Source organism: Vipera ursinii, assembly GCF_947247035.1.
Source record: "Vipera ursinii genome assembly, chromosome: 1".
NCBI lineage: Eukaryota > Metazoa > Chordata > Lepidosauria > Squamata > Viperidae > Vipera > Vipera ursinii.
Window position 1 is genome coordinate 26005219 of NC_139512.1, and position 13780 is coordinate 26018998.

The 13780-nt window shown below is 39.3% G+C and overlaps 1 protein-coding gene across 5 annotated transcripts in view; it reads right to left on the minus strand.

The window, feature by feature from the left end:
* KTN1 (kinectin 1) overlaps positions 1–13780 on the minus strand; it is a 95998-nt gene that overhangs the window by 11914 nt on the left and 70304 nt on the right. For 4 of the 5 annotated variants that reach the window (XM_083378040.1, XM_083378041.1, XM_083378038.1 and 1 more), the window contains 8 exons: positions 11077–11167; positions 10956–10993; positions 10438–10528; positions 10291–10359; positions 9266–9303; positions 7617–7707; positions 4874–4960; positions 1542–1631 (listed from right to left, as the gene is read on the minus strand). In XM_083378040.1, the coding sequence (XP_083234166.1) occupies positions 1542–1631; positions 4874–4960; positions 7617–7707; positions 9266–9303; positions 10291–10359; positions 10438–10528; positions 10956–10993; positions 11077–11167 (595 nt within the window). The remainder of the gene's footprint in view (positions 1–1541; positions 1632–4873; positions 4961–7616; positions 7708–9265; positions 9304–10290; positions 10360–10437; positions 10529–10955; positions 10994–11076; positions 11168–13780) is intronic. The other variant, XM_083378042.1, reaches the window with a different exon arrangement.

The following is a 13780-nucleotide window of genomic DNA, read 5'->3' on the forward strand; positions in this document are numbered from 1 at the left end:
CTGACCTCGAGCCAGACATCCTAGAATGTGAAGTGAAGTGGGCCTTAGAAAAGCTGAGCAACAACAAAGCTAGTGGAGGTGACAGTATTCCAGCTGAGCTATTCAAAATCTTAAAAGACAATGCAGTAAAAGTGCTACACTCAATTTGCCAGCAAATTTGGAAAACTCAACAGTGGCCACAGGATTGGAAAAGATCAGTTTACATTCCAATTCCTAAGAAAGGCAGTGCCAAAGAATGTTCAAACTATCGCACCATTGCACTCATTTCTCATGCTAGTAAAGTCATGCTTAAAATCCTACAAGCTAGACTTCAGCAGTATGTGGATCGAGAACTACCAGAAGTGCAGGCAGGATTTCGAAGAGGCAGAGGAACTAGAGATCAAATTGCCAACATACGCTGGATCATGGAGAAAGCTAGGGAGTTCCAGAAAAACATCTACTTTTGCTTCATTGACTATGCTAAAGCCTTTGATTGTGTGGATCATAACAAACTGTGGCAAGTTCTTAAAGAGATGGGAGTACCAGACCATCTTATTGGTCTCTTGAGAAACCTATATGCGGGTCAAGAAGCAACAGTGAGAACTGGACACGGAACCACTGATTGGTTCAAAATTGGGAAAGGAGTCCGGCAAGGCTGTATACTGTCGCCCTGCCTATTTAACTTATATGCAGAGCACATCATGAGAAAGGCAGGGCTAGATGAATCAAAAGTTGGAATTAAGATTGCCGGAAGAAATATCAACAACCTAAGATACGCAGATGATACCACTCTAATGGCAGAAAGTGAAGAAGAACTAAAGAGCCTCTTGTTGCAGGTGAAGAAGGAGAGTGCAAAACTTGGGTTGAAACTTAACATTAAGAAAACCAAGATCATGGCATCTGGCCCTCTCAATTCCTGGCAAATAGATGGGGAAGAAATGGAGGTAGTGACAGATTTTATTTTCCTGGGCTCCAAGAGCACTGCAGATGGGGACTGTAGCCAAGAAATTAAAAGACGTTTGCTCCTGGGGAGGAAAGCCATGGCAAATCTAGACAGCACACTAAAAAGCAGAGACATCACCCTGTCAACAAAAGTGCGTATAGTCAAGGCTATGGTCTTTCCAGTTGCAATGTATGGTAGTGAAAGTTGGACCATAAGAAAGGCTGAGCGCCAAAGAATTGAGGCCTTTGAACTGTGGTGCTGGAGAAGACTCCTGCGAGTCCCTTGGACTGCAAGGCGATCAAACCGGTCAGTCCTAGAGGAGATCAATCCTGACTGCTCTTTAGAAGGCCAGATCCTGAAGCTAAAACTCAAGTACTTTGGCCACCTAATGAGAAGGAAGGACTCCCTGGAGAAGAGCCTAATGCTGGGGAAGATCGAGGGCAATAGAAGAAGGGGACGACAGAGAATGAGGTGGCTGGATGGAGTCACTGAAGCAGTAGGCGTGAGCGTAAATGGACTCCAGAAGATGGTAGAGGACAGGAAGGCCTGGAGGAATGTTGTCCATAGGGTCGCGATGGGTCGGACACGACTTCGCAGCTAACAACAACAACAATCTTACCAAAGTGGAAGGAAGAGAGACTATAGGAAATAGCTTCTGCAATACATTTCTCGTCTCTGCTTCAACAGCCTCTGCATGTTGCTGACTCTCCTGGATTGATAAAAGTGAAAGAAAAAAAGACGAAATAAGTAAAAAATCTTCCACCATAATATCACATCAATCTCCATTTCGTGGCCTAAATAGTTCTGAGTTTAATATTACTGATTCTAAGGAGCAAAAATGATTTTATACGCTGCCATTGCATTTGGAATATGGAATGATTCGCTTTAAAACTAAAAATTTTATATATGCATATATATTTAATATAATCAGAATAAGTTTCAAAGCAGATGAAAACTATAATAATCATCAACTTTCATTTGGAGAGTCTAATACAAAGATTTTTAAAAGATGGAAGAGGGAAATCTTAAATGGGTGCCATGGAAAAATTTATTACCCAAACTAGCTTGAAAAAAATCTTTATCACAGTCTGATAACAATTAAATTGTTTTATGCTGCCCCCCCCTAAATTTTATTACAATATTATTTCACCTTGCATATTTCTTGATACAACAATTTTTCTATTTTTTCCACTTGTTTGCATGCTTGCTCATCCTTTAAATCAGGACTGAATATTTATGTTTAACTGAATTAAGGCACCAAAGCAATAGTATATGGGCTGTATTTTGAGAGGCTCAAGCAATTCTGGAACTAACTGCAAATATTCCAGATTATATCCACAGCAATTATGCCATCATTAGGAAACATTTTTTGTTATTAAAATTGTAGGAAGCTGGCTCCCAGGTGACATTCATTTTTCTGCTTTTCCCTCCCTTATCCACTTTAGTTCTTTTATGAAAATTACATGCAGTATTGCATTGGGAATACAGCTGCTATTAAAAAAACTCAATTGTCACTTCAAAAGTGACCAGAGCCTTCCAACTTCATTTGCTTATTATGCTAAAGCACTTGAATGGCTCACACATACATGTGCACCACTTGATCTCTCACTGTTTGACCCTTGGCTGAGAGTCTAGTTTCTTTTGTAACAGCAGAATGGACTGCCAGTAGTTCCTGTTTCTTTTCTCTTGTAAGCAGAGGCAGATAAACTCACTTAAAATTAAGAAAGAACTATTCTGACCCCAGGCTTCTAATTTATAGTCACTTAACCAAAGTCTTATTGTCAACAGAATGTTGTGCTTTATTGCTTGGTAACACCAGGATGCAAAATGAATGTGATGGAAGAGAATATTTGTAGTTGGGTTGAACTGTGGAGTCTTGGTGCTTCTGAGCTTGGTTGTTTTCTTGCAGATGTTTCATTAGCAAACTAGGTAAATTATCAGTGCTAGAGCTGATGATCATCATCCTAGTCCTGATGATGTCACCTAGTTTGGTAATGAAATGTCTAAAAGAAAACAACCAAGCTCAGAGAGTACCAAGGACTCCACAGAAAGTGATGGAGGAGTTGTGATCAGGCAATACAACAACTCCTCTATTTCTTCCATTTGTTGCTTGCTTATCCTTTAAATAAATGCAAAGCAAAATTATATTTTAAGTGTCAAGGCAAAATATGTTCACTGTCTTTCAACACAACAGAGCAGAATGGAAGGGCAGGTGGGGGAGCCATGGCCCGTCTTAAAGCACAGTCCATGGATGAAAGCAATGTTCTTCAGACAGATTCAATACTGTTCCTGTTTCCCCTGGACTGCAAATATTCAGATTCCACAAAAGATGAACTTCTTTTGACAGAAGTTCAAGCTCTCCGTGAGTTATTGAAGTTTTATTTTGCCACATTCACCAAAGTTGAAGAACCTACCAGCCCTATCCTGTAACCCATTTCAAGCAAACTCTATAAGCATTGTAACTAATGCCCGCCAAAGCTTTTCTTTAGGAGAGGTTCTTCCTAGCAGTTTATTCTTCAGCTAGGTCAGGGGTAGGCAACCTCGGCTCTTTTATGACTCATGGACTTCAACTCCCAGAACTCCCAGCTGGCTCAGGAATTCTGGGAGTTGAAGTCCATGAGTCATAAAAGAGCCGAGGTTGCCTACCCCTGAGCTAGGTGAATGCTGCTTCACAATAAATTGAGCTTATGGATTATATCACTGGATTTAAAATGAAAAAATCTTGCACCACATTAAATACTAACAAATTTATCATTCTGTAATTCAAATTTATCATTTTGTGGATCAGCAAGTCCACTTCATCATACTATACGGTACAGTTTGTGCCCCAAGATTATTATTTTTGATACAAAAGAACCAGCATGATTGCTCTTCTGGAGACTGTGATTGTAGTTAAGTTTTTTCAAAAATATAAATCAGTGTATTTAAAAATAAAAACTGATATATAGAAATGAATTGCTAGTTTAGCTGAAAGCATAACAGGAGACTTGCTAACAGAAATGTACCAAACAGAAATAGTTTAAATTCATAGCTGCTTCGTTGTAACAGCTTTCCTTAACCTAGCACCCATCAGATGGTGCAATATAACCCAAATCACCCTCACTAAACAAATACTGTGGAACATTTGGTTGTGGATCATGGGGATTGTAGTTCAGCAGTTAGCTACAATGGGAGGAGCCAGAGTTATTTTCAATTATCTCAGTTTTAAAACACATTTTAAAATTTCTGAATTTTAATAAATCTTAAGATTGATGAAAAAATATATTTTTCAATTATTACAAATCTTAAATCTGTACTCTAAAATTCTAGAAAAAATCAAGATGTGGCAAACCTGAATCTGGTCCTATTAAAATGAACTAGGGGTCTCTATGATAAGAAGTTTAACACAGACATAACTTGGTCCTAGTTAAGTACTTTGAAATATCAGTGGGAGCCCATGTGTGTAATACTCCCAGCAAGATTTGTGGGCCTTAAACTTTGTCCAGACAACTGGGGCAATGGCCTGAGTATTAAATTTCAATTTTTTTATATAATAGAAGTAAAGAATTGTCTTCAAAAAAAACTTACGGGCAGTTCTTTTATGACAGAGTTCCTTTCAGCACAAAACAAGAGAAATTTTCAATGACCAAGAGGGTGGCAGATCATTCCAACTCTGCAAACTAAACATCACAGCCCTACAGCTCTAGCATCTGTCCCAAGCAAAACCAAAATAAGCAGCATGCTCACAAATTAAAGGTTTAAAGAAAGAAAGAAAAAGAAAGGTATAAAGATGACAGGCAGAAGCGAAGGTGAAAGTACATGGAGAAAGGAAGGGAGAAAGGAAGAAAGGAAGGATTCAAAAGAGTATATTTAAAAACTGCAGTAAAAGCTAAATGTTTCCATTTGATTTTAGAAGGCGGCTGCAGAATCACTTCTAGCTAATGCATTGTGTCTAGCAATTAGCATTACAACCTTGGCAGTCTTGTTCACTCTGTCCTGCAGCAATTTTTCAGTTGAGGCCAATGCTTCCATTGCATTCCAGTTTTTCTTTCGAAGGTCCTAATCATTTTTAGAAAGAATGGTTTCAGTTCAGCCAAAATAAAACGATTTCTGCTTTCACCTCAAAGAGCGAGCATTTGCATTTGAACATGGGCTACTGCAAAATGGGTGGATGCTCAGTTTAGATGAAGCATACTAGCAAAAGACAAGTGTGATGTTAAAAAGACAAAGTGTTGATACGGCAAAAAATTCAAAAGCAAAAAAAAAGCATCTATTTCTGATTTTATGGCCATAATGGCATCATGAACAGGACCCTCCCCCTCCATACTTCGACTGCATTTGTAAAGAAGAAAATGGAGAAATATTCAAAAGTTATCAGCATACATACATGCATACTGACAAGCATACATACACTAGATCAGGTACCCACTACGTTGGCTGCGTACTCTAGAAATTAACCCAAATAGAACAGGAAGGAAAATTTGGGGTCATTAGAAGTAATGTAGAGAGGTTTCCCAAAGATGTCCTTTCAACATCCAAAGCATCAGCTTTGACTTTAAATACTGCTGTGAGGTAGTATATCTTAGGAACAAAGTAAATTATTTTAAGTGTTGGAAATTTCAGGCCCACTCCTTGGTACAGAAGGATCTAAAAGGAAAATACAGGAGATGAATGCTGTGGCAATGTAGTTATTGCTGGACTCCAATTACCCTCACCTCAAACTTGACTTTTGGATAAGCTGGCTGGGGTCTGATGGGAGTTGAACACTATAAAAAAGAGCACTCAGTTTTGTATCTTGAGATATTAGGACACTTTAAAGGAGATCCAGCCAGAGTAAAAAGTGCTGAACTAGATATACCAATGATGTGAATATTAGATTACAATCCCCCTTCTCCTAATTTCTGGTGGCCACTAGGGGAAGTGCAAAACTGTTTTAGTTTAGGTTCACTGGCTGGATCAGAAGACAAAGCAGGAATCAAACTTTTTGGCATGATAATTTGTACTCCATAATGTGTTTAAGGTGATCAATCACATTTTGATAAAATAATCAAAACTGTGTTAAAATACAAAGCAGCTGTACCTTAATCAAAAGAGAAATCCAAATCAGAATTTTATTTTCTTAGATCACAGGTGTCAAACTTGCCACATCATGTGACATGTCGCGACGTATCATGACTCTTTTTGCATTGCCGGCAATGGGGTGGGCGCAGCTTCGGTATGATGAAACCGGCCTGTGGCTGGCAGTTTGACAACCCTGTCTTAGATGATCATCACATTAAAAGGGAAGGATTTTCCTCAGTGGAATTCCATAGTTGACAGTTGTGTATTGATCTGAAGGGAGGCATCCTTATTTTCTTGTGTCACAAACTCTCCAGTAACCTTTTTAGTTTGTCTTCATTCCATTTTTTTAATAGAATGAAAACCTAGAATAGCTTTCTAAGAGTGAACAGATTTCCAAATTCAATTATCCCTACTCAGTAAACTACACAGTCTGTCTATCGGTCTCTCTTCCTCTTATGGTGACTGCTGAAAGGAGATGAAATATATTTCAGAGACAGGAGAAATATTTAGGAAGTTCCATAGGAAAAGTTTCAGACCACCTTATGCAGCCCCCAAGAGAACAGCAGATTTGACTGCCCAGTGCGATTCCAGTTTTGTTGACCAACAGCAGAAAGATTGAAGAGAAAAGGTAAATCATAGAATCATGGAGCTGGAAGGGACCTTGGAGGTCTTCTAGGCAGGACCATCCTGCTTAAATGAATGCCCAATCTTTTCTTGAAAACCTACAGTGATGGAGCATTCACAGTTCCAGAAGGCAAGCTGTTCCCTTGACTAATTGCTCTCACTGTCAGGAAATTTCTCAGTAGTTCCAGGCAGGATCACTCTTTAATGAGCTTCCACCTGTTGCTTCTTGTCCTGATCTCAGGTGCTCAAGTCAAGTCAAAAGATCTCCCAGCAGGTGAACTGAATATATGTTAAGTTTGCTTCTTTGGTCAGGAAACTATTTTCTAATTGAGTAATGCTTCTCAGAAGCATTTTCCTATCAAACTTTCAAGAAATTCACTTAGCCAACTAGAAAATACATCATTTTCTTCTTCTGAAATTTGTTCACTAAGCAGTGGGACCCTCTCAGATGCTTCCAAAACGTTTTCATCATATAAAAGGGAGAGTAAAATCTCCCTCTGACTATCTCCTGAAAAGCCACCCTGCTCTTACTACTGGAGGAAATGGGCTAAAGAGGAGGCCTGGAAAATATATATATTTAAATGCTTGTTAACTATTTAGATTACCTTGCTAGGCCCCAAACATGGGACAAATCTTATTTCCTGTTTCGGCCTAACCGAAGGCCATCCACAGGCAGTAGTCACAACAGTGACAGCTCATATTTGTGTAAATTTTTTAGATTGCTAACAAAGAATTAAAGGGAGACTGATATGCATTTCAAACTTATTTGTTTTCATCAGTCAGCCATACCCTTCTGAGATTCGAACCTGGGCTGATTGCACATTAGGCAGTTGTTTTAAGACATGATTTAAATGGTAAAAGAAATCCTCTGGACGTGCTGGACCACAGCTCCTGTGTGTTCCATAAAGGCAATGCTGAGGAAAATGGGGCTGTAGTCAAAGGATCTTCCAGGATGAGAATATTCCGTACCAAAGGAGTGCTTCCTTCCACATCTATCAGCCCAAAAGTTATTCTGGAAGGAGTTACTTACATTGTTCTTTTGCCTCTGTTGCTCCACTGCATGTTTCAAGGAGCCCAACTCATTTTGGAGGCTGGTGATTTCTTGTTCTTTCCCAGAAATGCTAAATCCGTACAAGAAAAGGCAAAGTCACAGCCATGTAGAAGGGAGCAAAGACAGGGACTGTGAAGAACACTCCTGTTTTTGTTTCTTCAACAGAAAAGACAGATAATCAACCTCCCCCCTCCATTATCAACATATATTCAGGATTCCACTTCAGACCATGAGAACTAGAAAATCTGCTCTTTTCAAAGTAGGAAGAGGAAAAAATCCCCCCTTTTTTGGTGGATTCAGTTGGAAGTAAGAAGGCAGCAATTACAATGCTTATTGTTCCTAACTTTTCCTATGCCTGCTATTTACTAAAACTTTCCTCTGCTTCCTAACACCACTTCTGTCTGATTTGAGGTTTTAAAAACTTTCTTTAAAAAGGAAATACTATACAAATTTGGAACAAGTAAATGAAGACACAGACAGTGTAAAGCATTTTTCTTCTCCCTACTAATTGACTTTCCTTTCTAAGCTATACCCACTTGGGAGAGGCCATAAGATTGCTACTCCATGCACCATCATTAAGTACAGAAGGCAACATATCATACACCCCATAAGTACATCTTATTCTCACAGTACACATGAGGTTTTTCCAATCCGTCTGTTTAATGAGAATGCAGGAAATCTCTGAAATATGTTCTCTTTCTGTATCCACTTTTCTGCTTAACTGCATTTTTCTAAAGAGTTATTTTGTATCTAGAAGCCCAATCTAAAATGAAAGTGACACCAAAATTAATGGTAATGGTGCACTGAGTGATAAAGTCTCTCCTGATTTTAGCTTTCAGAGGATGGATTTATCTCCATTTATCTGTGCTAGATCATTTCATGCAGAATTGGATTAAGATCAAGGGAGATTCAAATTCAAATGTCTATGTGCCTCTTCTCTGGGTAATTTTCAACAAATTACTCAACCTGTTTTACCTCACAGGAGTGTGAGGATAAAACTGGTAGGAAGATTGCCCACCAACGTTCTCTTGAGCTCCTTGTAGGAAGCATGTCATAAAAATATAATATATGCAACACACTTATTATTAAATATATTTAACACATTTGTACAATTTAATTGGCAATAGCTAAACAGTAGTTCAGCAAAAACAGCCAGTTTATCATGATACGCTGCAATGTCACTTTGAATTCAGAATACATTTTTCTAAAGGATATGAACTGTGCAAGCCATTATTCACAAATAAATTAAATGCAAACTTTCTGCACCACTAGAAACCAATTGTCTGTTAACAGTTTACAATAAACATAAAACTAAGTTAAAACTAAGAGTATTACAAGTGAATCTCAAATAGTCAACAATTTTTAAATGCCAATGGGCTTATTTTTTCTCACACAAATTGTCAGCACTGCTATGAGCATGTATCATCTTTATACATCTTGGTACAAACTCTTCTGGGCCTTATAAAGCTTTCCAGGATATCCCAGTGAATTTAGACTATGAATACCTAATGCAGCTGTATTGCTGTGGAAAGAGTAACTAATGAAGGGATGAAACGGCATCTAGCAGAAGAATATCTTGGTTCAGACCTATATAAAAGACATGCTGAAATAAGTTACCAATAACTTACAGCTGTAAAAGTTGCTCATTCCTGATAGCCAAGGATTCCTGAAACAGAGAAGCATAAATCACTTAACTGAAATGGAGTGGAAACTTCCCCAGCTTTAACAGTATTTGACATGCAGCCATATGCCACCCCAAGATTTTTCTCTATGTCCGTTATGGCATTGTTACATTAGCCAGGACACTAGAATGATATTGTTGAGTAGTAGTGTGGCTGCCAATTTACCAGCTCTATTGTAGGACACACTTGCACTCTTCCCAAGCTACACCACAAAAGGGTGAGCTACCTTTGTACCAGATACAAAATGAGCAGCTCTTCCTACAGTGTCATCTTAGGCCCTCTCCCTTCCCTGAAGCTTCTTCATAAATGGGTGCCACAATCAGGAAGGAATCTGACTGCCTGAACGAAGAACCAACCTGTCTCCCCTCTGAAGTAGTACCTATTTATTTACTTGCACAGAACATGCTTTTGAACTGTTAGGTGGATAGAAGCTGAGGCAAGTGACAGGTGCTCACTCTGCCACACAGTGCTAGGACTCGAACTGCTGAAGCAGAGACCATCTCCAATGTTATTAAACCACTGAGCCACCATGTCTCTAAAACCAACCTGATTTGGGGGGGATGGTTTTGAAGGAGTGAAACAGGTCTGGGCCTTCTGCCACCTTGTATGCTCCTTATCAGATTAAAATTTACACACAAACACTTATTTCACACATACAGATGCTGTAATGGAATTAGGGAAGGATGGAGAAAGTCACGTCTGACAAAGGAGTCCTGTCACAATTAAAATATTATCCTTGAAATGCCTGGCTCTGACAGGGGTCAAATGATAGGCTAGAAAATTAAGATCCATTGTTCCAGTAAGCGGACAGAAAAATTCTTTCTCCTTATTGAGCCAAACACGAGACCTGATCAATAGTAATTTCAATCAGCTAACTGATTTTATTCAAAGTGACTCCTAAGGCAAAGAGCATACAGTACATACAATGTCTCACTTTTTAACACTGTAAATTTAGTAATCTGGAGAAATACCTGTTTGCCATTTTCCTGCTTGATTTCTTGAATCTGTACTCTCAGTAACCTATTCTCTTCCTGTACAGCCTGTAAAAGAGGATGACGTGTTAAGTCTCCGTGGCTGCTTCATAACGCCCCCCCTCCTCTTAAAGCTATTACAGCCACCTGCAACTCTTTTCTTTGGTGAGCAACTTCTTTTCCCCTCTCATCTAATAATGTTGCCATTTCTTGCACTTCTTCTTGTTTCTCTCTCAATCTGTGAACATCGTTTTAAAAATTACTCATAAAAAATAACCAAATGAATCCTTCAGCAAATTAACTCAAAACAGAATCTTTTAGCCAGCAAGCAAAGTCAGGGCTGAATGATATGAAAACATTTTTATGACAGGATTGTTTTTTAAGTTTCCCAACTAATTGTGGTTATCATGCTTCTTTGATTGCTCTGGCAACCAACCGTGCCAGAAACTCTCATTGTTCATTTGAAGATTTATTACTACCTTGATACAGGAGCAAGTCTTCAAGAAAGAGGGCTTCACCCAGTACAAACAGCTGTTCCAACCAATACCAAGAACAATGAAATGTCTCTCTTATCATTCACACTCCCAACTGAATCAAGAATTTATCCCAAGTCAAAATGTGGAAGAGTACGTAATGGTGGAGGAAGTTCCACTTTGTTCACTTACATAGCCTCATGATCTTTAATAGAAGTAGCAACAGAAACCTAGCAGGAAAGAGATAGAAGAAAATTAATGTGATAAAATATCTAAGATCGCATGCTGAGTTTTAGAGTTTCATCAACTATACCTGAAGGCATTCTACGTTCTTTGAAATCTCATTCTCCTTTTCTTTCAACAGTACTTCTAGACTGTTCACCCGTTCCTCTTTCTCCTTCAGTCTGCAAGAGAGAACAAGATAAAAGTTACATTTGTACGATGGGTAGCTATTTAAATAAATAAATAGCAGACCATAAATAAAAGCAACAGCAATTGTTAAATGTCTTCATAGACAAAATAGCCAAATGCTGGATTCTGGGCATGATCACTTTTCCAAGGCCAGCAATGTGGGTCAACATCTCACCAGAATACAAAGAATAGTAGGGTAAGAGCAAAGGAAAAGCAGCAAAATTAACAGTGTAAATAAGTATTTTGAACAATCCTCATGATGTCCAGTTAGGTGCTGAAAAGCTAAGATGAATTACCGTAATCTGGATTTGTATTTGGATGACAAATTCCCAAAAATACAAGGGCTACTGGTTAGCCTGGGAAATTTTTTTTTTAAAAAACCCTTACTAAAAGGCAATGGCAATACTTCCAATTTATTGCTCAGGAAAACCATGAGAATAAGTCCATGCTTGAAGGAGACCTTTTTTATCATTATTTTTTAAAAAGAAAATACAATACAATTATTGAAGCCTAAAACCTTCTTGAATGGGATTTCACTGATATTTCAGTGATTTCATGTATACTTTACCACTTTCATTAGCACAGTATGCCTACCAGACCTGACAAGTACAGTTCTTGGACTCCTATAATTACAAGTACAGTTCTTGGACTCCTATAATTACAATGTCCTGGAAATCTTACACAGCTTATGAGTTCCCCAATAGCCTTGAGCCACTTTGTTCAGTGAAACAACCTGCCTCCAGAAGATATGAATGCTGCAACACTGGCAGTTCTTAAGAAGAGACTGGACAGCCATTTGTTTGAAATGGTATAGGGTTTCCTGCCTGAGCAGGACTAGACGACCTCCACGGTCCAATACTAATACTAATACTAATACTAATACTAATACTAATACTAATACTAATACTAATACATTATTATTATTATTATTATTATTATTATTATTATTATTATTATTATTATTATTAATTATTTATTCGCATAGTCAGCCAGATATTCAGACTGGATTTGGCATTTTTGTCTACCTATCGAGTCCTTACCGAGGACCTGGGATAGGCAGATGTGGATGTTTGATGGTATTACAGATATTGTCACAAGATGGAAGCAGTTCCTAGTAAGGCCACCTTTTGCAATTGACTAATGGCGAATTTGTCAATGCCAATGGTGTTCAAGTGGTGCTCCAGTTGTTTTGGGATTGCACCCAAGGCGCCTATTACTATTGGTACTACCCGTTTGCCTTTGCCACAGTCTTTCTATTTCTATTTATAGGTTTTTGTATTTTGTTATCTTCTTCAGTTCTTTCTTGTCTGTTCTGCTGTCTCCAGGCACTGTGTTCTGAACCAGCCCTCTTCTCGCACCCCTAATCAAAAGAAGAGACTGGAAAGCGTCCAAGGCTAAAAGGCTTCTGCCAAGATTTAATAGTAAACACACAAGAGCTTATCTTCTCAAGCAAAAGAGTTGCTTTCAGCAACCAGCCCCTCCCCAAACACTCCTTTTATAGAGAGCTCAGGGCGTGGTCTCCCTGTGCCTCCTCCCGAGGAGTCCCATAGCCTTTCTTTGTTTGTCCCTGCTCGACTGCCTCCTGCGTCGGGCGTCCTTGAACAGGGCCAGCTGTGGGTCATCATCCTCCGCACTCTCGGGCTCACACAGCTGAGCAGAGGTTCCCGGCTGAGGACTCTGCAAAGTCTCCAAATCATCATCAGCCGGTTCGTTTCCCTCCTCCCCCACATCTGAGTCCTCCGATACATCGGAGCCGGCTGTCGGACCCACAGGCTGACCCTGAGTCACAACACACTGCCACATCCACTATCCAGACTTTTTTGTCTTTCTTATTGACAGTTATTAAGACCAGGGTGTTATGTTGCAGGTGCTTGTCTGTTTGAATTCTGAAATCCCAGAGCAGTTTAATTTTATCATTTTCTATGACTTTCTCTGAGGAACTACCAAAGATTCTTTGTAGTATGAGCTATGCTACCTTTGGATTAGATCCATGCCTCACTTGACTTTGGGGGCAATCAGAGAAGGTACAGGTGGCTGTATATGGCAGTGAGTAATGTTTTCTTGAAAGAGAAAGTCAACATCTTTAAAAGAGATAGTTCTGCACCTTCTCTTGGTATCTCTTCAAACAACACATGACATACTTTCCCTTCTTACGGTATCTAATTTCTAGAAGGGGTAGACTAACTATCCTGACCAACAGTCATTGCAGTTGTTGGGGAAGGCTGTTTTAAGATCTTTACTTGCTATTAAATAGTAACTTCAATTTTAGTTACCTAACCTCTAATCAGACTTAATATAAGCCTTACCGTAGTTTTCCAATCCTAGATTATGCAAAAACTGTTTCTAATATTAGCAGATCCCAATGGGCACCATGGTTCTCCATGGAGCTCCGGGAGATGAAGCATCGGAGACGGGGCCTAGAGAGCTGTTGGAGATCCAGCCGATCTGAATCCGACCGGTTGTGACTAAGGTCTTTCACGAGATCTTACCTCGCGGCGATGAGGACGGCAAGGTCTAATCACTTTGCTGCCCTCATCGCGTCTGCAGATAATCGCCCGGCCGCCCTGTTCAGGGTAACTCGCTCCCTCCTTAATCAGGTGGTGAGG